At 38.8% G+C, this 25,335-nt stretch overlaps 3 protein-coding genes across 8 annotated transcripts; all 3 read left to right on the forward strand.

Moving 5' to 3' along the window:
• The first annotated feature begins 199 nt into the window (after nucleotides 1-199).
• On the forward strand, nucleotides 200-6,055 carry sgk2a (serum/glucocorticoid regulated kinase 2a). Its single transcript, XM_027001731.2, has 14 exons — nucleotides 200-285; nucleotides 834-1,002; nucleotides 1,090-1,142; nucleotides 1,524-1,581; nucleotides 1,761-1,844; nucleotides 2,388-2,519; nucleotides 2,691-2,803; nucleotides 2,909-2,945; nucleotides 3,039-3,125; nucleotides 3,226-3,321; nucleotides 3,456-3,611; nucleotides 3,982-4,071; nucleotides 4,295-4,491; nucleotides 5,681-6,055. The coding sequence occupies exons 2-13, from the start codon at nucleotides 973-975 to the stop codon at nucleotides 4,454-4,456; spliced, it is 1,098 nt and encodes a 365-aa protein (XP_026857532.1). The 5' UTR covers nucleotides 200-285; nucleotides 834-972; the 3' UTR covers nucleotides 4,457-4,491; nucleotides 5,681-6,055.
• Nucleotides 6,056-12,320: 6,265 nt separating this feature from the next.
• Nucleotides 12,321-20,378, forward strand: mybl2a (v-myb avian myeloblastosis viral oncogene homolog-like 2a). The gene is made up of 9 exons (XM_027001809.2): nucleotides 12,321-12,477; nucleotides 13,679-13,775; nucleotides 14,452-14,523; nucleotides 14,645-14,737; nucleotides 15,735-15,955; nucleotides 16,611-16,761; nucleotides 16,852-16,908; nucleotides 17,160-17,258; nucleotides 18,202-20,378. Exons 2-9 carry the CDS (start codon nucleotides 13,683-13,685, stop codon nucleotides 20,035-20,037), a joined length of 2,622 nt encoding a protein of 873 aa, XP_026857610.1. The 5' UTR covers nucleotides 12,321-12,477; nucleotides 13,679-13,682; the 3' UTR covers nucleotides 20,038-20,378.
• A 1,186-nt stretch (nucleotides 20,379-21,564) lies between these two features.
• adtrp1 (androgen dependent TFPI regulating protein 1) lies at nucleotides 21,565-24,578 on the forward strand. 6 transcript variants are annotated; one of them, XR_003410094.2, is made up of 7 exons: nucleotides 21,570-21,790; nucleotides 22,008-22,154; nucleotides 22,233-22,334; nucleotides 22,627-22,742; nucleotides 23,251-23,411; nucleotides 23,597-23,784; nucleotides 24,370-24,456. XR_003410094.2 is itself a non-coding variant. In XM_027001744.2 (6 exons), exons 1-6 carry the CDS (start codon nucleotides 21,614-21,616, stop codon nucleotides 24,405-24,407), a joined length of 708 nt encoding a protein of 235 aa, XP_026857545.1. In that variant the 5' UTR covers nucleotides 21,567-21,613; the 3' UTR covers nucleotides 24,408-24,497. The 6 variants fall into 6 exon arrangements, 5 of the variants coding, with proteins under 5 accessions (XP_026857546.1, XP_026857545.1, XP_026857542.2 ...); XM_027001744.2 differs by lacking the exon at nucleotides 23,597-23,784 and having other exon boundaries at nucleotides 21,567-21,790; nucleotides 22,660-22,742; nucleotides 24,370-24,497; XM_027001743.2 differs by lacking the exon at nucleotides 24,370-24,456 and having other exon boundaries at nucleotides 23,597-24,025.
• The last annotated feature ends 757 nt before the right edge of the window (nucleotides 24,579-25,335 follow it).

The raw sequence follows: 25,335 nt of genomic DNA on the forward strand, positions 1-25,335 counted from the left end.
AGCGTTCCTATAGTAGATTATTTATTCTGAATATTTCTGGCGTACTGCCATAAACACCCCGAGCGCACTAAACAGCACCCACACCTCTTTCGGCAATACATTTAGTTGATCATTCACTTGTCGTTTTGGCGTAAGTGCGATAATTTAATTGCCGTCTGACGTGAAGGTCTAATGTTGCGAATCAGCGCGCGTCCCCGTAACACCTCCGCGAGACTCCGCTCAAAATTCCATTTCTTCACACGCGCGTCAATCGTCATGCAAACTACACGAGTTCGGATAGCCAAGGTAGGAAAAGTGGCATAAGATACACGTGTTATATAAGACATAACGACCTTACTGTGCAGTATACATTTCTGTTTGACAAAAGAAAGCAGGTTACGTCGCATATTCTTTACAAATGTACGATAGCACTTTTGTCCACTTTAACCGTTAACCAGGACTGCTGAGTTCACTCTTCACTTATATTATAGTGTAGTTTTCAGCAGTAAGATCATGGACATCTTAGAATTTGCATTAATCCTGTTTTCTTACAGAATAGTTTAGACTGTTAGTTACTATCAAAAACACGAAACATTTGGCTAATGCAAGTGCACCTGTAAGTTTAATGCTTTTATTTTTAATCGACTGTTATAACACTTGTCTTTTAGCCTACAGGTAAAATCATTTTTGTTTGTTTGCGTCTGTCTTTTGTCATTCCACATCATTTATGCCAAATTGTAAATAGAGGCTAATTGTCAAATTCCTTTACATGGAAAGAGAGTATTTACTATGTAAACTTAATGGGAACTGTTACAATGTCCTTCATGGCTTTGCTTTTTAACACAAACCGGAAGATCCAGTTTTTGCGAAGCTACCACCTCTATAGGCAGACTGGCAAACACTCGATAGTGGCCGAGTCATCAAACGCTGACAGTTTTGCCGTTCAGACACAGTTCAGATGTAGACTGACCTCTGGGAACTGGAAACCTTGAAATGGAAAAAAAGATGGCACATTATAATCCAGTAAGTCTTTTACAACCGCATTCCAACCGAGTTCAGCTCTTCAGCTGATATTATAGACTTATAACATTTAACGAATTTGTGCTTCAGCCGCTGTCACCTTCGGCCAGTGATGTTAATTTAGGGGCCTCAGCCAATCCTCAGTAAGTTGCTTTTTATTTCTTTTTTAAAATTAGGTTATTCATATATATATATATATATATATATATATATATATATATATATATATATATATATATATATATATATATATATATATATATATATATATATATATATACACGTGCACAGTTTCCAGAGAAACGGGACTTGCACAGCTGACTTGCACTTTGCTTGTATAGCTGATGAAGGACTTCTGTCAAAAACGTCCTGTTTCACTGGAAACCTTGTGTACTTCACTACAATTTTGAATATTTTGAATATTTTTGAATATATTATATATATATATATATAACTGCAGTTACACACCTAGAATCTTCATCATATATATGATGGTGCTAATTTTGTGCCTTCTCTGGTTTCAGTGCCAAACCAACAGACTTTGATTTTCTTGCTGTGATTGGAAAGGGAACCTTTGGAAAAGTAGGAGTGTTGGAAGCATTGCATTATGACTTGAGAAATTATTAACCTTTTAATAGCAAGTCTGCTGAACTTTGTTTACTCTGCTATCTTTAGAATATATAATGCAGAAAATTCTATATTTACTGCAGGGTTTTACTCAAGGTAATAATATGCCATTGGAATGACATTATCAATTACAGGTGCTCCTTGCCAAACTCAAAGTAGATGGAAAATTTTATGCTGTGAAGGTTTTGCAGAAAAAAGTCATATTAAAGAAAAAAGAGGTTTGTACTGCTAGCCTTTTCCACCTGAACATTTGTTTGGTACATATATAGGAGTCATTATTTTAAGCTGAGTGTTTGATAATGTGACCACTTAACCTAAGAAGTGGAAGCGTGAGTGGCCATGACTAATTTTTTGTTACTGTAGTAGCGATCAAATGTAATGATATACTTCCTCTGTCCTTTGTACCATGACAATCATTTATAGCTCTTAGCTGAACACTTAACCTTTCTTTTATTGTGTCTGTGCCTACATGTGCTGCTTCCACCACCTGCATTTTGCAATGTCACCACTTGTGAAATGAGCTGAAATCCTGCTAAACGTTCCACTTGTAATGCACCGCGGGCGAATCAGTTACATGAGTCCATTGTCTCCAATAAGCAAACAACTAAGAAGAATGTGCCACTGTTTGAGGAGATGCTAACGCATCAGGCTTGAATGCTCTGTCCAGAGTGTGCCATTGTGTTTGACCTTCACGGAGAGGCAGTGTTGCTGTGTCACCTCGCCTCATGTCATTTGCATCAATGCTGTTCTGTGCCTTCCAGCAAAAGAATATAATGGCAGAAAGGAGTGTCCTCCTGAAGAGCCTGAAGCACCCCTTCCTTGTGGGCCTCCACTACTCATTTCAGACCTCAGAGAAGCTTTATTTTGTCCTTGACTACGTCAATGGAGGGGAGGTAGAGTCTGACAGAGAAACTTGGCCGTGACCATCGTGTACCCTTATCATTGCAGAAGTTTGCTCTCAAGTTGGCTCATGATACCATGCTTTTGTATGCACACAGAGTTCACATATAGGTCAGATCATTTGTGAATACGTATGCAAACTAGCCCTTTTCTTTTATTCCCAGCTGTTCTTCCATCTCCAGAGAGAGCGGTGTTTCTCCGAACCGCGAGCACGCTTCTATACAGCTGAGGTTGCTAGTGCCATTGGCTACCTCCACTCCCTCAATATTATTTACAGGTCAGTTCCTGGGACATTTTCTGTAATCCACATTATAAATCACATGAATTGCTCAATTTCACATCCACACTTCAACTCTTTCTGATCTTCAACCTATCCATCCAGGGATCTGAAACCGGAAAACATTCTATTAGATGCTCAGGTATTGGGGACTACCCATCTTTGAATCTAATGTGTTCTAAAATCCTTGGAAATGTGTTGTGACTTGTATGCTAAACACCACTGCCTGCTTTAGGGTCATGTTGTGCTGACTGATTTTGGCTTGTGTAAAGAAGGACTGGACCCAGAAGCTACCACCTCAACATTTTGTGGAACACCCGAGGTGAAGAACACAAGAAAAACACTTTACTTGTTGAAACTGGATTCCACCTTTCCTTCCATCATGCATTACTACCATGGGAAGTCTTCCTCTCTCATTTCAGTACCTGGCCCCAGAAGTGCTCCGGAAGGAGTCATATGACCGCACGGTGGACTGGTGGTGTCTAGGAGCTGTGATGTATGAAATGCTCTTCAGCTTAGTGAGTTCCACCACTGACCTCATAGTGCACGATTTGCTTACAAACAGTGCATACACAAAACCATTTGAAATTTGAAATTCCTTTTGAATTTTCTCTTTACAATTTCTGTCTCTTTCACAATGTGGTGTGTGCAGCCACCTTTCTACCAACGTGACGTAGCAGAGATGTACGACGGCATCTTGCACAAGCCCCTGCAAATGCCACCTGGGAAATCAAATGCAGCCTGTCACCTGCTCCATGGGCTGCTGCAGAAAGACCAGCACCGTCGACTGGGCGCCATTGCTGACTTTGTGAGTTACATTTATGGCATTGAGCTGACACTTTTATCCAAAAACACTTACAGTTATGATTAAATACAGCTCAAGCAATTGAAGGTTAAGCACCTTGCTCAGGGGTTGAACTGGCAACTTTCTGATTACTAGTTAAGCACCTAAGCACAGAGCTACCACTGTCCAGCTTACCATACCTGCATGGTATGAGTGAGTGAGAAATGTTGTGAGAAATTACATTATAGCCTACAAATGTGACGTTCTTCTAGCTAATGGGACATTTCTCTGGCAAATGAACACGTTAACATGCTGCTAACCCCACTAGTAATAACACTGTGTGTTTGTCTTGATGTAACTATTAAGATAATGGAAGCATTGTTTTGGCTTGCAGCTTGAGATTAAAAATCATGTGTTCTTCAGTCCCATTAACTGGGACGACCTCTTTCACAAGCGCATCACTCCACCTTATAACCCCAATGTGGTAGGTTGTGAACATAATTCTTCACATTTAGTGTATCTTAAGCAAATGTTTTCAATCTTCATGCATATTAGATTTTTGAGTTTCTTATCAATTTCTGAAAGAATTGGCATTGTTTTATAAATATTACTGGTTAATCACAAGTTTTTTTTAGAATTAAACTGATTGATATATGCAGTGAAATAGTTCTGTCAGTGTGTTTACTCTATAACTGCAATTTCCCCAGAGAGGTCCAGCGGACCTCCAGCACATTGACCCAGAGTTCACCAGAGAGATGGTGCCCAACTCAGTGGGTCATACCCCAGAACTGAACCCCAGCCTGGGTACCAGCAGCTCTAATGCTTTCAACGGCTTTTCTTATGTCTCTAGTGATGACAACTTTCTCTGAGGCTCCTGGAGCTTGAGCCTTCACTATAAAAAGAAGTAAGTAACCTGCCTGCCTTAATATTTTGAAGAAGAGTAAGTAAGTTAACTAGGAAGTTAACAGAACCATAATCTGTGATTTATATTCATATGTGAAGATATTCAAAGATACTCAAAGTTTCAAGGCAGTTAGGTTATCTGCTTTTTGGAGTTAAAACAATAGTGTCTGCAAGCTATATGATTGCCTTAGTCAAGCCTCAGAGCATAAGCCGTCATTTTAAACATTGAACACCGAATGGCAGTTTTAATTTTCCTTTCATTGCACCAGTTACCAATGAGCTAACGTCCAAGTCAGATGAGACTGGACAGTAGTACACCGTTCATAAGCTCCCCCTCACCCACATGTGATGAAACTTATGCGAATATTTTCCACATTGCCTTCTGTCTGTCACTTGACTGTTAGTGTGTGTGGTTAAATGACTGTCCTCCTGACATTTTTTATTATATACTCAGTGTTAAAATGGATTATGTATATACAAATTCTGACCCAGTACTGGACACTGTATATAATAACGAGTCCTGGTTTAAATATTAAACTGGAGAAACAGTGTAACCATTCTTGTAGTTGCCTTATAATAACTATACTGCTGAACCTTGATGCATTTATGGCTTCCTTTAAGGAAAACAATATTATTAGTAACAAAACATAAGTGATTGCTGAGTGTGTTGTAGAGCACAGTATACATGTGATATGTTTTGTTTTCAGTTGTTCTATGAGTGCCAAGCAATTGTATAAGGTGTGGTAAAAACAAGTAAAAGATAAAACATTTTCCTGCCTTACCACCATTATCATGTATTTTCTTGTTCATTATGTAAATTACAAATGACAACACTCAGAGATTTGTCATTGTATAATGAGAAGTGATATGTAATAGCACAGCATTGCATCAGAAGTTTATTACCACTGTTAAAAAATTTATGTAAGCAACCCAGCTGTCTTAAAATTCTCAAATAGTTAACAAAATGTGTAACAGATTTTTATTCTAATTTACTTTCTTAGAAACAAATAAATAAGATTACTTATTTAAGACATAGCAACAAATGTTTTTACTGTGTAACAGGAAGTAGTAAGCTTCCAATATCATCACCTAAAACAAAAGGTACAACAAAAAGTCGACATGGATCACACATAGTTGCTTAAGCCTGTGATGATGTCCTTTCTTCTCAATGTTACTCCTTGCACCAACAGAAGCTGATGAACAGAAGCCCCCCCAAAATGGCCAGAAAGACACCCAGCATCACTTCAATCACCAGGGACTGTAGGGGGAATGCACCGTACACATACACACTGAATGTGGTGCTCAGTTCACATAAGCTGTGGGAGGACAGAGCAGACACTTTACCACCTTAACTTACACTAGCACACCGTTTGCAAAATGATTTCTCTACTGCTTGTGATACCTTACCTGTAACTGGCATCCACTACTGTTGCTTTGAAAATGTATATCCCGTTGTACTTGGAGAAGATTATTCTGTTCCCGGCATCCTTATTCAGAACCTGATACTCTGCCTTTTGATTTATGAGCTCTGGTCCATCTGGATCATTGCAACTTTTATAATTCTTAAGAACAATCAGAAATAAGTAGCACGAAACCACCAAGCATCACACAAAACAACCCTTGGATTAGAAGGAATTTGCCCCCATTGTATTTTTGCACCATTATGGCAATTAAATAAATATTAATTACTTTGCAAAGGTCATAATTTTTAATGCCACTGTGTGTGTGGAGTGGTGGTACCTCTCTACTCCAGGCAGTGTTGGGGTTAGGGTGGCTTTGGCGAACCAGCATGGAGATCCAGTTCTGAGGCTGAGAAATACATTTAGCATCTCTGACTGACTGCGAATACTGGTAGTTGTACATTCCGTTCACTTCAAACATCACAAAATCTGCTGGCACATACTCCTCAAACTTGTTACCACTCCAGCTGAAACAGGGACAGCTGAGGTTCAAGGTGGGCAACATTTCCAGTCAAGATAGTACTTTGTACATGATACACTTGCAAGGTCATTACGCTTGCAAGGTCATTTAAACTGCTGTATATTGTACTATTTATCAATATTGTATTATGTATTATATTATTTAGCAATATAAATTACAATCACACCACACAGCAAAAGAATCTTTAGGTTTGAACTGTCGCAGTGTAATAAGTGTCTTTTTGGGATTCTCCACTGCCAATAAAAAAATGAAGTGGATAAATCCCAATTTAAAAAGCAATTGTCTCTGCCTTCATTCTGTTTAAATGAACATCACTTACTAAACTTTGAACATTATGAAAGTAATTGAACAGTTGCCAGCTGTACAGTTTTGCCAGCCAAAGCAAAACTAATGTGTCAGGGTTTAACAGTGTTGAATATAATCAGATCAGGGCATGTGCCAAGTTAAGGAAACTGGCCACAGAAAAGTGCAGTTATGAGTCCAAGCTCCATATCTGTGATATACAGACACTTAAGCAGAACTGCTGCTAAACATTTATGTCAGGACTTCTACTGGATGTCATTTACAGCTGAAATCAATGTGCTGGATGAATAATCTGTGCAGTAAGTGTAAAACCTGCATGTTAAGAGCACTGTCAGAATGTTATGTAATCTGATAAGTCCACACAGCTAAACAGGGTAGTTTACACTTTAAAAGGCAGGTGAACAGTTGAACATAATGGTGAGCCTGTTCTTCCAGTTACATATGTCCACTTACATATTAAGAAATTTTAAAATGTGCAACACAACACATTTTAAAATGTTTTAATAAATCTGAAAGCAAAAAGCAGCCCTCTAACTCTAAATACTGTAAACTAATATTGTGTTCATACACACTGTTCACATTATTTTGTTCTGAAATAAAATGCATCATTGCAAGATGTCGAGGGACTTACAGCTCCAGGGTTGGTTTCCATGGTATGTTGTAATAGGCGAGCACGGGGCATTCATACTTGGTAAAGTCATACTGAATATGGAGGTCTTTGCTGGTTGAGTTTGGCCTAAACAGATGCTCTGGGTCATAGACGCTTCTGGGGATATAGTAAAAAGCATTTTATTTCCAGCTGAGATTTGCACACTTCACAGTTGGAAAATATTTATTGCTTCAGTCCAGAAGCCATCATGAATTATAGTGCCTACTTTGGAATGGTGTAAGAGAAGTTGTCCTGAAGTACTTCCTGGTTTAAGATACCCCTAGAACATGTTGTTATATTGCTAATGGAAAGACACATTGAAAGAAACAACAGTCAAAATCAGCAGATTTGCAATGTCATGTCTATTTTAACAATGAAAGGCAGGGCAGATTGAAGGAATAAGCCCTCTCCTACCTCAAAACCCGTAAATGCTTTTCAGGAGGGCATCCACTTATGATGTGGGCTTTCTAAAACAAAAATATCTAATAAGTGTTTTATGATCATTCACTACCAATTACTTATCATTATTGATTATTATTTAATATCACCAAGTATTTGGTCTTCACCAAAGGGTTATGGTCTTTGCACACTATGTGCCTTCTCATCAGGTCTACTGTGACTGTAGACAAGATTCCACTGTCCTGCGAGCTGTGATGGAAGAGAAAACACCTGCTGCACATCACTGCCACCTCCTGGAAGACCATGCAAGTGCACGCATGATGAAGCACCCTCCTCACCCCCCACCCAAACAGTGCTAACACTGACGTCAATTCCAAAACCACACTGAAAGCCATATAAATTAATTAAAATACTCCAACCATGAATTGTATGGTTGTGAGGGATGCATATACATTAAGTTATAAATATGGATTATCTTGTTTAACAAACAAACAAAACAAATCTTCCATATAACATCTTCCTACCAATGTAACATATTTGTAGCTTTCCTGTCTTTTAATGGGCGAATTGTGATGTCCTGGAAGTATGTCCAACACATTGTAAGGACAACAGCCATGTAAAGGAACCATAAATATTAATCTGTACATGCACTGGAAAGTCTTCTAAGAGCATAAATTACATTAACACATCTAAGCATGAGAGTACCAGTCTGTATTTGATATTTCCTATAGTGGTGGTACCATCCTCTTTGCATATGTATCTAGCCTCCATGACCTGAGCATCTGTCACTGTGACCTACCAGAAAATCAAAAACCACAGAAAATGCAAGAAAATGGAGAAAACAACTGTCTGAGATTCTTCAAGTGCTCCAGGAGCCAAAAAACATACTAGCTCCGGAATTCTCAACATCTACATAAAAAAAAAACCGCACAGCCGGTTTCTTACCAATGGAAATAATCGACTGTAAAGGGAGGGGGAGAAAACAGCAGTGAGTTGTGTGGTGCCACCAACATCAATGTAAAACAGCTGATCTTCAAAGTCACTATGAAACTCTTCTACCTGAGATATAATAGAGCAAACTATACACTCTAACAAATCACAGTAATATTGAAAACACATGATGTTAATGCCATGGACACTGACAAAGCATTACGGTTACCATGATACCAGGTTACCATAGTTTACTTTTAGAAGTAGCCCCATTAGCATTGGACTGCTAGCAACATCGGTGTTGTTCAGCTGAACTGTAATTAAAATAAATTAAAAAGTTTAAAATATTGGACAGTTTGTTGCCTGACCAGACAAAACCCAGCAGGAGGATCAGAGCGTGTTAACTCCTGGTTGACATTGATGTAGGTACGATCGAAAATAAAGTCTGTCATCAGCAGGTCCTTAGCCCTGGCTTTAAACAGCATCAGGTCTCCATATTCAGTGAACATCATGAAGATTTCCCCACAGACATCCATAACCAAAGAAAACTGAAAAAGTGTGAAGTAGGAAAGAGATCTCACTATATGACAGTGCAAGTTTATAATGTACTTTCACTATTATATGTGATTGTAAATACTAAAAAGAAAAACAATATGACTTTAGCACAATAAGCCCAAAGTACAAATTATTTGTTATCATGACAATCACAAAAACAGATGTGGTTTGCATGACTCCACACATTTCTTTTGCTCTTTACTTTAGTCATTGCTGCTTCGAGTCCAACTCTTCCATAGTACAGGGCCCCATCACTTGTATAAATGGCCACGAAACCATGATTGCCTACCAGTGACAAAACATGTTAATGATATTCTTTCTTCAGAGCTGGAAGAAGGGGAGCTTCTGTGTGTTGCTATGACTACCTGTTGTAACCTGCAGCACTGTTTCACCTGAAGAGGGTAAGGTGCTCGTTTCTTTACCAATCTGGGAGAAGGGTATAATAATGAGTCCTACTCAACAAGGAGGAATGAACAAGGAGAAAAGCAAATATTCACTGATTAGATATATGGTTTTCTGGTAATATCACCAGTCAAGCTTGGAAGGTAATTATGTTTCGTTTCAAATTCAAATCTAAATCTTTTAATTTTTTGTATTAAAGGAAAAAAATATTTTGATGATAATGGCTGAGACTGGTGCAGTTATGATTAATCTGAGGATACAAGAGTTTACCATTGTTGGGTGAATACAGCAGCATGTGTGGTGACCATATAATGAGATGGCCCTGCATGCCACGAGGCTGAATGACCTGGATGTGGTGCAGAGGATCCCTCAGTGGGTGCAGGACAGCTCGCAGCAAGGTTTTGGAGAATACATACCGGAAAGAAAGCTGCCACAATTCAGGCAGTACCCCACAGGGTTGATACATGATATAACTGCTTGCTTAGATGAGTAATCATACCATATTCTGCTCATCTATGACCATAGCCACAATAGTAGACAGAGTAGGCATATTGTACACACCGCCAATAAACTGCTGTGAGATAACAAATGGAGATGATTAAAAAAATTACCTGTGGAGTTATACATGTTCTTTGTGAAATCTGTACTGTCTAAGCAGTGATGCCTTTATTCCCTTGAACATGCACAATTCACAGAGCTTACTTTGGGTAGAAAACAAAAACAACAATAAAAACAATACCAAAAAACAATGAGTTACTCTTGCCTGTCTATCAATTCTTACCTTGGCCATTGGTGCAACTCGCAAAATCCTAAAGTGGAATCCTCCGTCCAAAGAGAGAAAAACGTGCTGATTCTCCACAGCATTTCCAACTTTGTAAACTATGACAACTGAACTCACATCCTATGCAAACACAGTGGTGCACTATGTGAAAACTTATCACAGGACTTTCATAATGTGCATTAATGTACATGATCTGCACTTACCACACAGGCCTTGTCCTTACTGAAGCAGCACTGAAGAGATGACACACTAGACACACTTGATGCAACACCTGACAATAACATTTCATTTACCTGACACTTTTATCCAAAGCAACTTACAATTATAACTGAGTACAACTTGAGCAATTGAGGGTTAATGGCCTTGCTCAGGGGCCCAACACTGGCAACTTTAACCAGCAACCTTCTGATTACAAGTCAAGTACCTTAACCACTGAGCTACCACATGCTACAAACATGACTCACCTCAAATGCTAGTGACTGTGCTGAAATGTGCTATAATTTAATAAAATAAATTAATAAATAATAATTAAAAACACCTTGTGTGGGAATCCAGGTCTGTGTTTCCAAGGAATAAAGGTAGACCTGTCCAGCAATCACAATCACAACATGATCTAGCACAAAGGCAGCTGATGAGACAGAGCCACTGGATATCTAAAAACGTTATGTTGAATTTGGAAAAGTTAATAATTTATTTGCAATTTGAATGGTTAAAGAATTGACAGGGATATGGTCTTTTGTTTTACACCTGTGGTCCAAAGTAATGTAGAGGCACAGAATGTTCATCAAAAAATGATGTTGTTAAGAGGATCTGTTTTGTGCTATTTACAAAGCATCAGAGTGTACACAGACACAAACACACACACACACACACACACACACACACACACACACACACACACACACACACACACACACAGAGAGAGAGAGAGAGAGAGAGAGAGAATATGTTTTAATGTTATTACATAGAAGTTGATTGTCATTTTAAATACTATACCGCTATGAAATTATATCTCACCCCATGTATAGTGCAAGTCGATTGTTACAGTGACTCTGGACTAAAACAGGCCTGCTATCTTGGTTATATAATGGTACCTGAGGAAAATAATGATTTATTAACATAAAGGACCAACGAATTGTACGCAACAGACTGTACACCTGACTGGGAGCTACATAAGACAGTTTTTAGCTTACCGTTACTGACACATGTCCTTTGTATTCAGTAGATGCAAGGCTGTTATAAAGTAATGTTGTTAAATATGTGGACACAATATATTAATTTTGAATATCCAGACGTCGTTATCTATCTAATTATCTTAGCTTAGCTAGCTAGCGTTAGCTGGAAAGAGTCATTAGCTTTACGCTACCTCTTCTGCTGCCCCCAAGTAAATATATTACAGAAGACAAGTAACGTGGGAGCAAAGATGCATCTATAAAATAATTTAATCATAGTTAATTGTCCCAATTATACAGCTGTATATATAGCTAGCTAATATTGTTCCGTTACTAACTTTGACATGATTACGACCCAAAGTAAGTCGCGAGCGCAGCCAAGTTGGACAACTCTATAGAGTTAGCTAGCTTGTATATCAATATGATTGTGGATAAACCGTTTTCTTTCATTGTCTGATATAAACCGATGTGTTATTGTGTATCTTGTAATATTGTATCTGCGTCCTTTTTCTCCATAACGATAAGCAATTATTAAACATTAAGGACGTGTCTGTTGTTACTAAATTGATTACTTAAGAGAGCTAGCTTGCTATGTTACTTAGGAAATGCGCAGTTGTAACGCAGCTCTGATGCGCAAGAGCCAACTGACTATGCGCGGGCGCCGTTTAACTTCGACCAGTACATTCATTTGCAGTTGATACTTCGGCGCCTGAAGGTGCACTACAGCACGGAAAAGAAAAAGGCAAATGTTTTGATATTACAACAAAAAGAGTTATCACGTAGTGTATGCTTGGCTTTAATTATTTGGAAACCGTTGATAACATAGAATCTTGGAAGACAGCTTTCAGTGTTAAGGTATGTGAATAAATCACGGCTGCGTGGTCTCATTAGCTACTAGCTGGCTAACTCCGCTAATGTATTAGCATAATTACCTGCTGTTTTCGGTTCTAACTAGCCTGGCGTAGCTTTCAAGCCCGACTAGTTACGATTGTATAGCTGTCTACCGTTAGTAAACCTTTTATGTAGTCTCATATCCAAAACCAAGCTTTTAAGGTAGCTAGGTTTGCTAACCCAGCTAACGTACACAGCTGTAACGCAAGAGAAAGCTAGTTACCAGCTAGTTACAGATGTGCGAGCTAGCTAACTGAGCGCTAACCTAGCTATGTAGCTAACTGAAAGCTGGTTAGCTAAGCTTTGTGTCCGTACAGATGTAAATAAACAAGTGGAAAGGTTACTTCGTCCATATCAAGTCTGCGTGAAATTGATACACACAGATGTTTGTGGAAAGTCTTGACGTTTTTGGCTATATCGTAAACGTGCTAGCTAACAGTCTGAACTAGCTAGCTAGTTAGATAAGATAGTTAGCATTAGCCAAGTTAGGTAGCTACTTCAGGTTGAGGGTAGCAAGAAGCTTTTTTTGCAAAAAACAAAGTATAACAAGCAGTAAAGCAGATCTTAAACGGTGATGTTAGTTCATCAAAAACCTGTAATTCAGGTTTGTAGACACATAGCTTTGTCTAATGGACGTTTTAGATGACGTTCATTTGCGTTACGTCTAGCTCCGGTCAAATAGCTGGCTAACTAGCATAGATGGAAGTAGCTAGGATAGCTAACTAATTGGCTCGTGTAATTCATTATCTAATGCTAAAGGTTTAATTATAACATTGTAGCTAGATTAAACCGTTGTCGGCAGCAGCCAAAATTTTGTAACGTTTTAACGTTACTGGTAGAATTAGCTACATGTACATATATCTTGTTAGAATTGGCAACAAAAAAGCAAGTACCCTATCCTCCATCCAGTGTAGCTCCCTGTATTCGTGAGGAATCATTTGTCTCTATTGTAACTATAGTCCACATTGTAACTGTACTGTCTCTAGTGTAATTACTATTTAATATGTTGGGTCCATAGTGTGCCTAGATATGTCTTATGCTGCTGCAACAAAACAGTTACCCTTTGGGATGAATAAAGTTATCTATCTCTGTCTGTCATGGTACATTTTAAAATGAGAAGCAGGAATCTGCTGAGGACCACATTTCCTCTTTACTATATTTTCAGCCTCATGGAGGAAACAGAAAACCTTAATCCTGTAATGGACATCCCTGAAGATCAAACAGCGAATGATATGTCCAGGGCTAAATGGACTCTTGAGGAAGTAAGTAATATTAGCATTGGGTCTCAACATTGAAACACCTTCATGCAATCTTTGCCCTTGCTCCTGGAGAGCTTCACAATTTCATGAGGAGCTGGATCAGATGTGTTGTCATTTGAAAAACCCTGATATTAGCATTCTTGGTAATGTCATCTTTACTGCATGGTAAAAAACCCTTTATTAATAATGAATTATTTTATTATGACAGTTATAAAGTGCATTCAGTATGGTGCAATATGACTTGTGCACATACAGTAAAAGGTGAGACAGCATATATATTTAAAGTGGACTCTGAGCATTTGCTTAGTTGCAATATGCTTTTGTAATGGTTTGAAACTAAAAATATTTGATTTGCCACCCACATGCACAAATATGGCTGCCAAATATGCAAAAGGTATTGATCCAAGAAAAAAGAAAGAAAGGAATGTGGGTGGCAGCATCAGGGGTTTCACATGTAAATTAAAAAAACAGCAGCTGTCGCTTAGTTAAGTGAAAATGCTGTAGAACTTTTGGCACTAAATTAAAATTCATTGCTGATGTCATTTGCTGGGTGAATCAAAATCTTGTCTAATGGGCTTTACTAGGCAATGATGGCAGAATTTCATTTGTTTTATTTCTCATTTGTCCTTACAATAATGCCTGGCAAATGTCTTTTTATTTATTTATTTTCAACATTTAGGATGAAAATCTCAAGTCACTAGTTCAGAGCCTTGGCCCCCATAATTGGAAGGCAATTGCTTTGCTCTTACCTGTAAGTAACAGTAGTTTTTCATAAAAGAAAACAATATTATTTTCCATTTTAAAGATTAATTGTTGTGTGTGAGAGTGGCATATGGAAAGCTAAAACAATTTTCAATATTACATCTTCATAGGGACGCAGTGAGCAGGACTGTAAGCATCGGTTTACTACTGTATTGGACCCAAACCTTGTCAAGGGAAGTTGGACTAAGGAAGAAGATGAAAGGGTGAGCCTTGAGAATGAGAGAGGGAGAGATACCCACACCCCGAGCTAAACTTCCGTGGGACTTCGAGAGAGAGAGAAAATCTGGAAGTCCCACAGGATCCACCATCTTCAGGGGTGTATCCCATTTGGCCGTTTCTGTATACTATGCCAGCCACTTGGTTATGGCGTTCCATGTACAGTCTGCCTGCTAGCATCTTGCATCCCATTGTTATATGCTGGATTGTCTGCATCTGGGGTCCTGCCTGGTGTTGTAGATTCCAACTTCTATTTATTGTATTCACAGCTTGTTCCTGTGCTGTCTTTCAATCCATCCTTTTCTAGCCATTGGTAGGAGTTTTCCAAATTAGCCACTTTCTCTATTTGCCGGTAGCACATGCTGTGCAGGGGTTTATTCTCCCTTGATGGTTCTTGCTCCTCCTCATTCCCATTATCTTTGGCTTTCTGCTGTCTCGGGTATTTACTAAGTACTTCATCAGTTGGGGCATATTTCCTGGTGTATGGATATTGGTTGTTTCATCCTGGATACTGGTTCTGATGCTCACTAGTTCTCAGCTCCCCTCTTTCTGCTTAGTGCTCAGTCTCTGAGTGCAGGACTGGGATGAAACCCTCAATGTATTGTAAAGAGCTTCCTTGTCTTGATGCCAGTGGCTTCTATCTCCTCCTTTGGCCAGCTTAATGTGCCAGCACAGTATCTGGTGCCTGGTAGACTGTAGAGGCTGATAGCCCAGATCATGTTCTTCCCATTCACATGACCTCTCAGGACATGCCTCACTCTTAGTAGGAATTTGGCTATAGCTGCTTTCCTTTTGGTTTCCCATTTGTTGGTGGGATTCCAAGGTACTTGTAGCTGACCTTAACATCTGTTATGCTACCTTACCTTCCAAAGGACAATCCCCTCAGCTTTGGCTCTCTATATATATACACACATGTACATACACACTGGTGTACAGTTTTCTTTGCAGTCAATTGTTTTCTAACAAACCTCTTAATTTCTATAGCTTATGGAATTAGTAACAAAGTTTGGAGACAAAAAGTGGACAAGAATTGCCAAGTACCTAAAAGGTCGCAGAGGGAAGCAATGCAGAGAGCGGTGGCATAACCATCTGGACCCTTCTATAAATAAAACCTCCTGGACCACAGAAGAGGATGTCATCATCTGCAAAGCCCATAATATGTTAGGAAATCGTTGGGCTAAGATTTCAAGATTGCTCCCTGGCAGGTATGCAAATTTATATTTATATTTATATATATATATATAATGAGCATGTGTGACTTAAACATAGTGCGCCAATAAAATATATTAATGTGAATCTTTGATCATTGTATGTTAAGGTTATTGCATTGCTTAATTTGTTTTCATTCATAAATTTTAAATGCTGTTTTTGTTCAGTGTTGAGTAGCAAAATTTACTGGTCAGACCAGCAGAAACCTGTATACATCTTAATGGTGTGAACATGGATAGAGTAGCTGATCTAAATCAACACACATCCTGTAATTTAGTAGGAAAAATGGTTATTAAGGAACTTAAATCAACTTTAAAATATTAGTTCTTATCTAAATTTGGCCTGCAATGAAGACTCCAAATAGTTACATGCTTTAACAGACTTCAGTAATCCAAGGCAACCTTCAGAAGAGTCTCAAACATCCTAAGCCCAAGGAATGCCATCCTACTTAATACTTTGTATTTTTATTTTGTTCAGTTCACTCTAAATTTGTTGCATGTAGAAAAGTGTTTGAGAAATGTTCTAAATATTGATTCTGACTACATCTCAGATGACTGAGTTTAGTGTAATATTTGTTTTCAGCGTCAATGTTTGAGTGTGTTTCACTGCATCAAGACAATTGCACTGATTAATTTGTAATATACCTGACAGGACTGATAACTCTATCAAGAATCACTGGTATTCAACTTTAAAGCGTAAAGTGGAAACTGGTGCTTTGGTGCTGGATGATGGTGATATGCCTTGTGTAGAACCATCTATACAAAATAACGCCAATAAGTCTCCCCCTGTAGAGGAAAACAAGGTATGACAATGTAATATTTGGATGGAGCATATTATTTTCTTGTATATGAATGAGTTGCTAATTACTACAATGTAGGAACTGTGTTCTTAGGTGGACACTGCTTGTGTTGGTTTGACATCAGGTGCTATGGTGGACATTACTGAGGATGTAAGTCGTTTCTGGGTGACAGCGTTATAATGCTCATTTATGTTCATGCTCACATGCTTAATTCATATCAATCTGATTAAATATCTGAACTAGGTTTGTAAATTATAATATTGTGATTTTCAAATTATGTAGTTCTGATATTATTCCTTGCTGAATTTTCTTATGAATGGTTGATTGGATGTTTAAAATGTAATTGTTTGTTTATTCTATGTATTAATTGTAATTATTTGTTATATATATTTTTGTCCTAGCTAAATGAAACTACACCACTGCCTACCAAAATGAATTTGGATGATTTTTGTTGTGATGTTGTTTTGGATTCAGATCCTGTGACACATATTCCCGAGCAGGTAAGAATATTAAGTCTGTACTTGAATTGGAAAATTGGTTATTGGTGACATCATGCTTTGATATTATGTCAGCTGAGTGTATATTTGTATATGCTTTGTACAATATAAAATAATTGTACAATGTAAAATAGTACATTTCAGTACATATATTATTGTAATTGTCTTGAGTGATAAGATTACTAATTGCATTTGGAAACAATGCTTATACATTTAACTACATACTTACTTTGCTGTTTATGGAAAGGCATACAATTAACAAACAATAATGTTACAATTCACAGATGCATTCAGTGGAGATTAGTCGGTGCATTCACAACACAACCCCCCCCAAAAACACAAACAAACAAACCAGGAACTTAGTTCACTAGTATTTACCTAGAAAGTCTTGATTTTGAATTCAGTTAATATTTACACATTTTCACACAGGTATTTGTCATAATTGTGGAAGAATGATAATCACATAAAGAGTAGGTTCTTCTTTACTATTACTTTAATAGACAGTTAGACAGACAGGAGAAACCAATCAAGGAGAGGCAAGAGGAACTGAGCTGGATGAATGAAAGTAAAGATTGTGGAACAGGGAAAAAGAGAAATGCAGGTAATGGTAAGAGATGAAGGAAGGGACAATGGAGAGATGGAGGAAAAAATTGAGGATCCTAATCTAGGAGCATCACAAACAAACAAACAAACAAACAAGGACATTTTATTCTACCAGTCATTAAATGTACATATTGTAATAAGGGGCTGGTGATTCTCTCTCTCTCTCTCTGTGTGTGTGTGTGTGTGTGTGTGTGTGTGTGTGTGTGTGTGTGTGTGTGTGTGTGTGTGTGTGTGTGTGTGTGTGTGTGTGTGTGTGTGTGTGTGTGTGTGTGTGTGTGTGTGTGAGTGAGAATATTTAATAATTTTTTAAATGTTAAATATAAAAGTAATCTCTTCTTTGCAGTTAACCACAGTCAGAAATTCCAGGGATCCAAGGCAAAACCACAAACTCAAAACAAGAAAGCAGTTGAAAGCAGACTTTAAAAATGACACAAATGAAAGTCTCCCCCCAGGTTCAACTTCCAGTCACACAATGCAGTCTCAACAGAAAACCTTCACAAAGGTTGTACTCCAAATGGTGGCAGAAGACATGCTGCCACTTAGCATTGTTGAGGGGTCTGGGTTCCGGCACTTCATGGCTAGTATTGGTCCCCAGTACCCCAGGCTTTCACAGCGTATGGTTACATTAAAGCTTTATGATAAGGTGGAGAAGTGTCTTAAACCTCATCTGATTAAACAGCTCAGGAACTGTGTCACTGTTAGTAGAGGCAGTGCTGATGTTCATGTCACTGCAGATATTTGGTCCAGTGAGTATTCTGAACCTATTCTAGCTGTTCAGCTGCATTTCCTTGACAATGATTGGAATATTCATAGGCCAATGGTTGCTTTTCGCCATTTAGATCGGAAAAACTTGAATGTCTTGGTTAAGCGAGAGCTGGAGGCCGTGCTCCTTAGCTACAGCCTGTTTCACAGAAATATTGGCTATGTTATTGCCCACGAAGCCAAGAATACCATTGCTACACATGACCTTTTCTGCGACTACAAGATTATGCATAGTGCGCTAAAGAACGACCCAGATGAAGATGAGTTGTTAGACTTCCTTGATGATCAAGGCTCTATAGTGGATTTATCTGAAATCCTATTGGGCCAAAATGTTGACTGCATTAGCACCCTTCTGCACTTGGTGATCAAGGAAGCGTTAAAGGCTTCCAGGTCTGCTGAGTATGTGCTCTCTCAGGTCCAAGATATTGTGGCCTTCTTCCGCCGTAGCACCTATTGGAATGAGGTTCTGGTAAAGGAATGCAAACTTACCCTTGCAAATCCTTACAACTATAACAGCTATGCTTGGAACTCCACTTTTACCATCATTCGCAAACTAGTGCAGGAGTTTTCCTGGGGCTCCGTGATGGCTGTTTTAACACAAGCCCGCAAAGAGGCAAACGAGACTACCGTGTCTCCACCAGTAATCCATGTCAAGCGTGAACAGGTGATGGACCTCATAGGCCTGTTGGAGCCCTTTGAAGAAGCCATCCAGGTGCTTCAGGATGATGGCGTCACATTCTCCCTCGTCATTCCATCTCTTATTGGCCTTGATAAAACCCTCAAGGACAAGTCCACAAATTATACCCAGTTCTGCAAAGCTCTCCGCTCTGGCCTGCATGACTACTTCCAACCTCTGATTATGCAAAAAGATGTCATATTAGCCACGGTCCTGGACCCGCGTATTAAGCTTCAGCCCTTTGACGATGGCAAAGAAGTAGCTCAGGGTAGCACACTTGTTCCACCTACTAAATACTGGGCTTGTTCAATACTAGAATCTGCAATGAGTGAAACCAACACATGGTTTCCAGTGGAGGAAGGCAATGTGGCTCTAGATTATGGTGGTATACCTGCCACAGGAGCAGCTAGTTTGGGCAACATCAAGTGCTTTATGCAGCCTGCCCCAAAGGTAATGACTGTCTCAGAGCTGGACCTCTATATATCAGAACCTTTGCTAGATGGAGATGCTTCCATCCAGGTATTTTGGAGAGAGGCCACTCGTTTCCCACAGTTAAGAAGTGTCTGCCACAAGCTTTTGGCTGTACCTGCCTCTTCAGGAGGATTCAAACGTCTCTTTCCTCTGGCAGCATGTATAGTTCGGGCCCGAAGGAATAGGCTGCCAGAGCATGCTACAGAGAGACTGTTATTGTACAGAGAGTATCTAAGTTTAAGTGGTGGAAAAAACAGTACTAGATTGTAATCTATGTATTTGGAATATTGTTTTGTCAGGATTGTTTTTTTGTTTGTTTGGTTTTTGTTTTTTTTTTTGGTTTTTTTAATAGCCACATACTACATGCAAACAGTACAGACTGAATACACCCCATGTTTAAAGTTAATAGAAGTTAACTGATGTTTTATGAACCTGAGCTGTTAGGACACTTTGTCTGATGTTAACATTTGCGTTCGTCAAAGCTGCTGCCCTCATGTTCCAGCACAGACCTTTTAATTCATGATTTAATACTGTATGTGCATTGGAAATGTTATTAAATGTTATGATGTGTAATACTACACAATTCGTTATGTGTTCTTAAAATAATATTTACATCAGCAAGCTATAACACTCTCTTCTCAAGAATATAACACTCAGGTCTCAGACCAGAGTATACCATTCAGATCTCTCAAATTCACACTGAATACATTCTTGAACTGTATTTTCAGAATTTTCATTTTCAAGCTTTGCAGATTAGTCTATTGGTAGTAAATTGATTCATCTTGGAGTGGTCTGCTGTAATTTATTGTTATAACCCTACCTCTCCTTTAAGTGTACTTACTTATTTGCTGCCACCTGTGCTTGCTTGGTGGTCAAGTTACTTGACTTTTAATCGGAAGGTCGACGGTTCCAACCCCTCTAGTAAGCTGGTACTGTGCAAGACCCTTAACCCTCAATTACTCAAGTTGTACTCAGTCATAATTGTAAATCACTTTGGATAAAAATGTCAGATAAATGTAAAAGTATTTCCATTTAATTAAATGCAATAATGCTAGTTACATAAAATAACCTTGTGTTGTAGGGACTCTGTCATGTGTCTTCCAGGCATGAGTTAGATGCACTGCATTTGGAAGAATTTCCTTTTGGTCTGCTGTAGTTTAATGATTAGTTGTCGCAGGGCACATAGGCTGAAGCTGTTACCCTCAGAATATAGTCTACGCTCCTACAAACATCTGAATTCACAAGCTTTCTTTAAATTCAATTTTCATCTGGATGGATTTGGCACAGTTTTGCTGTTGAATGGAGTAAAATGAGTCCTTTGCTGTGAAAATGGGCAGTGTACCAATTTTGAGAATGATTTGGGTTACGAGTTCTTCCCTTGACATGTCAGTCTATGCTCTGGAGGTGATTGTGTTTTAAAAGTAAGTTCAGTTAATGAAAAGGAAACAGTAAATGACTTCAAATCTGTAATTAACTGGATGGCCTGTGGAGAAACAATACTGTCTTGTGATGTTTAAAGGGAAATTTCACAGCTGTGCTTCTAAAACAGCCTCTGGAAATAAGTAGAATAATGAAAATTTGAGGGTTAAATTAAATTTAATGAAATTATGCCTCTGTTTCAGCAGCTGGGATGCAATTTCAGGCATTTGTATTTGTCAGTTTTCAGCACAGGACATTTGAAATGATAAGCATATTAAGTCGGGGCAAAACTGGTATCCCGTAGTTCTCCCGCAAGTTTAACGCCCATGTAGTAATCCAGAAGATTTATTGTCTTCACGCCGACAAGTTTATTCAGGCGCCTGTAGGTGGCGGTATACATATCCAACTTGCAACAGTAGAATTAAAAATGGCTCAAACTGTCAGACCGGGAGTTAATCTCAAGTTATGTCTGCTTGTCCATATTACAGTTTTTGCCTGGTATGTGTTCATTCTTTATTCTAACTGTTCGTTAGACATTTCAGGCAGACATCCTGGAGCTCGGACATACGGAGGTCGCTGGAAGTACTTGACCTTTATCAATCTGGTAAGTAGCAATGGCTAAACGATTCTCAACAAAGTTAGTCGCTGACTTTGTTCTCAGTTAATGACGAAGCCAGCCAAATATTTGTTTATGAAGATGTACGATAGCTACTGACTTTCATATTCGTTTCCGGACAGTTATTGAGTAGTTAGCTAACGAGCTAACCAGCTATGTAACCGCGCGTAGCCTAGCCAGCTAACCGCACCTGTTTCCCGCGCAGGTAATGCAGACGGGCTTCTTTGCGGTTTGCGTTATAACTGATGTGGCGCACTTGGTGGTCCCGAGCAGAAGCACGCGGGGGACTGTGCTGTTCCTTGTAAGCGCGAGAGATGGGCTCTTCACCGTTCTGGCTGCTCCAGTCGGCACCGTGAGTGTCCCGGTCCAGAACACACGCTAACGTGAGTGGGCGACGGTCCGGTTAATGAACGGCACCTGTTCTTTTCAGTTTGTGTGCGCTTCCTTCTGGTCTCTGTACGCCTACGACCGAGAGTTGGTGTATCCCAAGCTCATAGACCACATTATTCCCGTGTGGCTAAATCACGCCTTGGTGAGTATTGGCAGTGCTGCTTCCATGGATCTGTCGGTTAATTCTTGTACTTGGCTACATGTAGGCCTTCACAGGCCTGAAAGCTCTAATAGTCGCTGATAACGTTTTGTACATATTTCTTTCACGTACTGTATTAAATTTGAAATTCAAACACTTAAATATGTAACGTTTTAGTATGCGTAACCTTTGTGCTAAATAAAAGCTTTGTCATGTTGGACCAGTATTAGTCTTGCTATTAAGATGGTGGATTTCGTGAGCTGTTCTTGACTGCAGTCGTCGTCCCCCCCCCCAGCACACCGCGGTCATGCCTTTGCTCTTGCTGCAGATGTATCTGCAGCACCACAGACACCCAAGTCGTCCCAAAGCCATTCTGAGCTTGGCTCTGTTTGCTTCCCTGTATTTGGCATGGTAATGTCCTCTTGGTGCTTTTTATGACAAATGCTCATTTTTACTATTTTGAATCTAACATTACATAATGGTTCCTAGCTAGAATATTCTGTAATCTGAACGAAAAAATAAAATTTTAACTCGCTATGCTTTAATAAACTAAATTGGTGCCTTTCTTCTTGTCTTTTTTTAATCTTTTATCACTTATTGATTTATCATTACTATCATCGCTGTTATTGCTGCTGCTGTTATTATTACTACTACCACTATTATTATTGACAATTATGATTTTTGTTTGACCTTTCATCTTTATCAGTGTTGGTTTCTGTATGTCATTAGTACATGTCCTTCCAACAAGGCTTGATCTCTGTTTATTTATGAATTATATATTCCCACTAATGAGGTTTTATTGGTCCTTTTAAAACAGACACACACACACACACACACACACACAAAAGGTGAGTACAGTCGATTTGAGCTGGTACCAGGTGGTGGAAATTGACATACCTGTGTGTTAATTTTTTTTCAGGGTCTTATGGGTTCGCCACATTTCGGGGATCTGGGTGTACCCCATCATGGCCCGCCTCAGTCCGCTCGGCTTGGTTCTGTTTCTGGCCATCGCCTCTGTCAGCATGGTCCCCATTTACCTGCTAGGGGAGAAGCTCAGTCATGCAGTCTGGAGCACAGCAGGTGAGAGGCCAGTCCAGCAAGGCCTGCCAGCTTACACATGCCTCATGCCAGTGTTACTGTACAATGTCTCCTAATCTAAACAAGGATGGGTGGTCTTGACTTCCCTTCACCTTCCTGTCTGATGATTGCTGTCGATGTACAGTCATGTAAGTAAGGTGTCTTTCTGACATTCTGCTCTCTCAAAGGGGATCAGAAGTTAAAGAAATAAGGGACTGCAGGAATCCAGATTGACTATCTACATTTTAAAACCATCTGGACTAGATCACTTCCTTGAGCTCAGAATAATGGTCCAATCACAGTTCACTCTGGAATGGACTCTGTGTCTTTCTGGCAGAATTCACCATGACTCCTGCAATCTGAATTAATAATAAAGGTGATTTGACTGCACAGATTAATCATTTTCACAAAAAGGTATGATTGTTGATGGCAAAAGTAGCAATTAATAATACATAATGTATGTAATATACTAGTTTGTTGTTGTTTAGAAAATTTGTTTGACACATGCATTCCTATTTATTCATATTCAGATGTACTAGAATCATAAGGAGTCCCTTGGTGGATTGTGAGATATAAAAATATAATTTTATTAAAAAATGAATGGTTAATACCGAAAATGTCAGAGTGGTTAATTTTGTGCTAGTAGTATTCAATTTCATTGTTCACTTAAAGCTAAATTCAGTGACTTTGTTTACATAAAACTAGCACTTGCAGTACTGACTAACATGTTTACGATACACTGCAGTATTGACAGTCAGTACAGGATGCTAAGTTCATAAAATATGGCTCTATCATTACTATACTTCCTCTGTCCTTAAAAAAAAATGTACTTTTTTAGAATAATTATAAACCACGCCTGTTCAAGGTCACAGAGGGGGAGGCTATCCCAGCAGCAGAAGGCAGGAACCCTCAGAGTGTTTCTCTCTCTCTCTCTCTCTCTCTCTCTCTCATTCACTCCCAGTCATACCAGACCAGTCTACCACACATCTTCAGGTATGAAGATGAGACTGAGGAAACGAGTATCTACAAGCTGTGAACTCAACCCAGGTCACCAGAGCTGTGAGGCACCTGTGCCAACCATTGTACATCCCTGGTTGTTTACATTTACAGCATGTAGCTGATGCTTTTATCCAAAGCGACTTACAATTATGACTGAGTACAACTTGCGGAATTGAGGGTTAAGGGTCTTGCCCCAAAGTGGCAACTTGGTAGTGAGTAGTCTGGTCAATAGTCAAGTACCTTAACCACTAAGATACCACTGCCCTGATTGTATGTAATCATTCATAAAAACCTGTGGTTCCACAGGAAATAGTTTGCCTTTATTTAATGTCATAAAATGTTGTTTCATTAAAGATAATTCATATCATTAATAGACCACATGAATAAAAAGTCAGGATCATTGCTTGAATTGAATAGTCAGAGACTTCTTGCTTGCTACTTTACAATTACATTAAAGCATATGTAATTTGCTATGTAACTATGTAAAATCAAATTCTAATGCTGGCTTCATACAGAAAGCTGCATTTTAATGTTGCTTTTGCCTGATCTCTCCTTTTGTTCTGTTACTGTTCCTTCATTTACTTTAATGTGACCATTGCATTAGAAAATAAATATCAGATGTCATTTATATTTTCATGCAATATTGGGGCCCTGTTTTTTTTTTTAAATATTTTTTTTGTAAGGAATTTATTTATTTATTTATTTTTTTAAAAGAACTACAGATGATAAAGATTAGCCTAAACAACGTTATTTGTTGTCTGTTTGTGGCTGTCGACCTTTTCTCTTGCTGTTTCAGGCATAATTGGATTAGTGGGTTAAACTAGGTGGGAGCAGAAGTTGAGGCCTCATTCATAATCTGCTTGTTCAACAGTCTGCTGTGTTGATTGTCTTTCATTTCCAATATATTAATTATTATTTTGTGTTTATT

Source organism: Electrophorus electricus, chromosome 24, assembly GCF_013358815.1.
Source record: "Electrophorus electricus isolate fEleEle1 chromosome 24, fEleEle1.pri, whole genome shotgun sequence".
NCBI lineage: Eukaryota > Metazoa > Chordata > Actinopteri > Gymnotiformes > Gymnotidae > Electrophorus > Electrophorus electricus.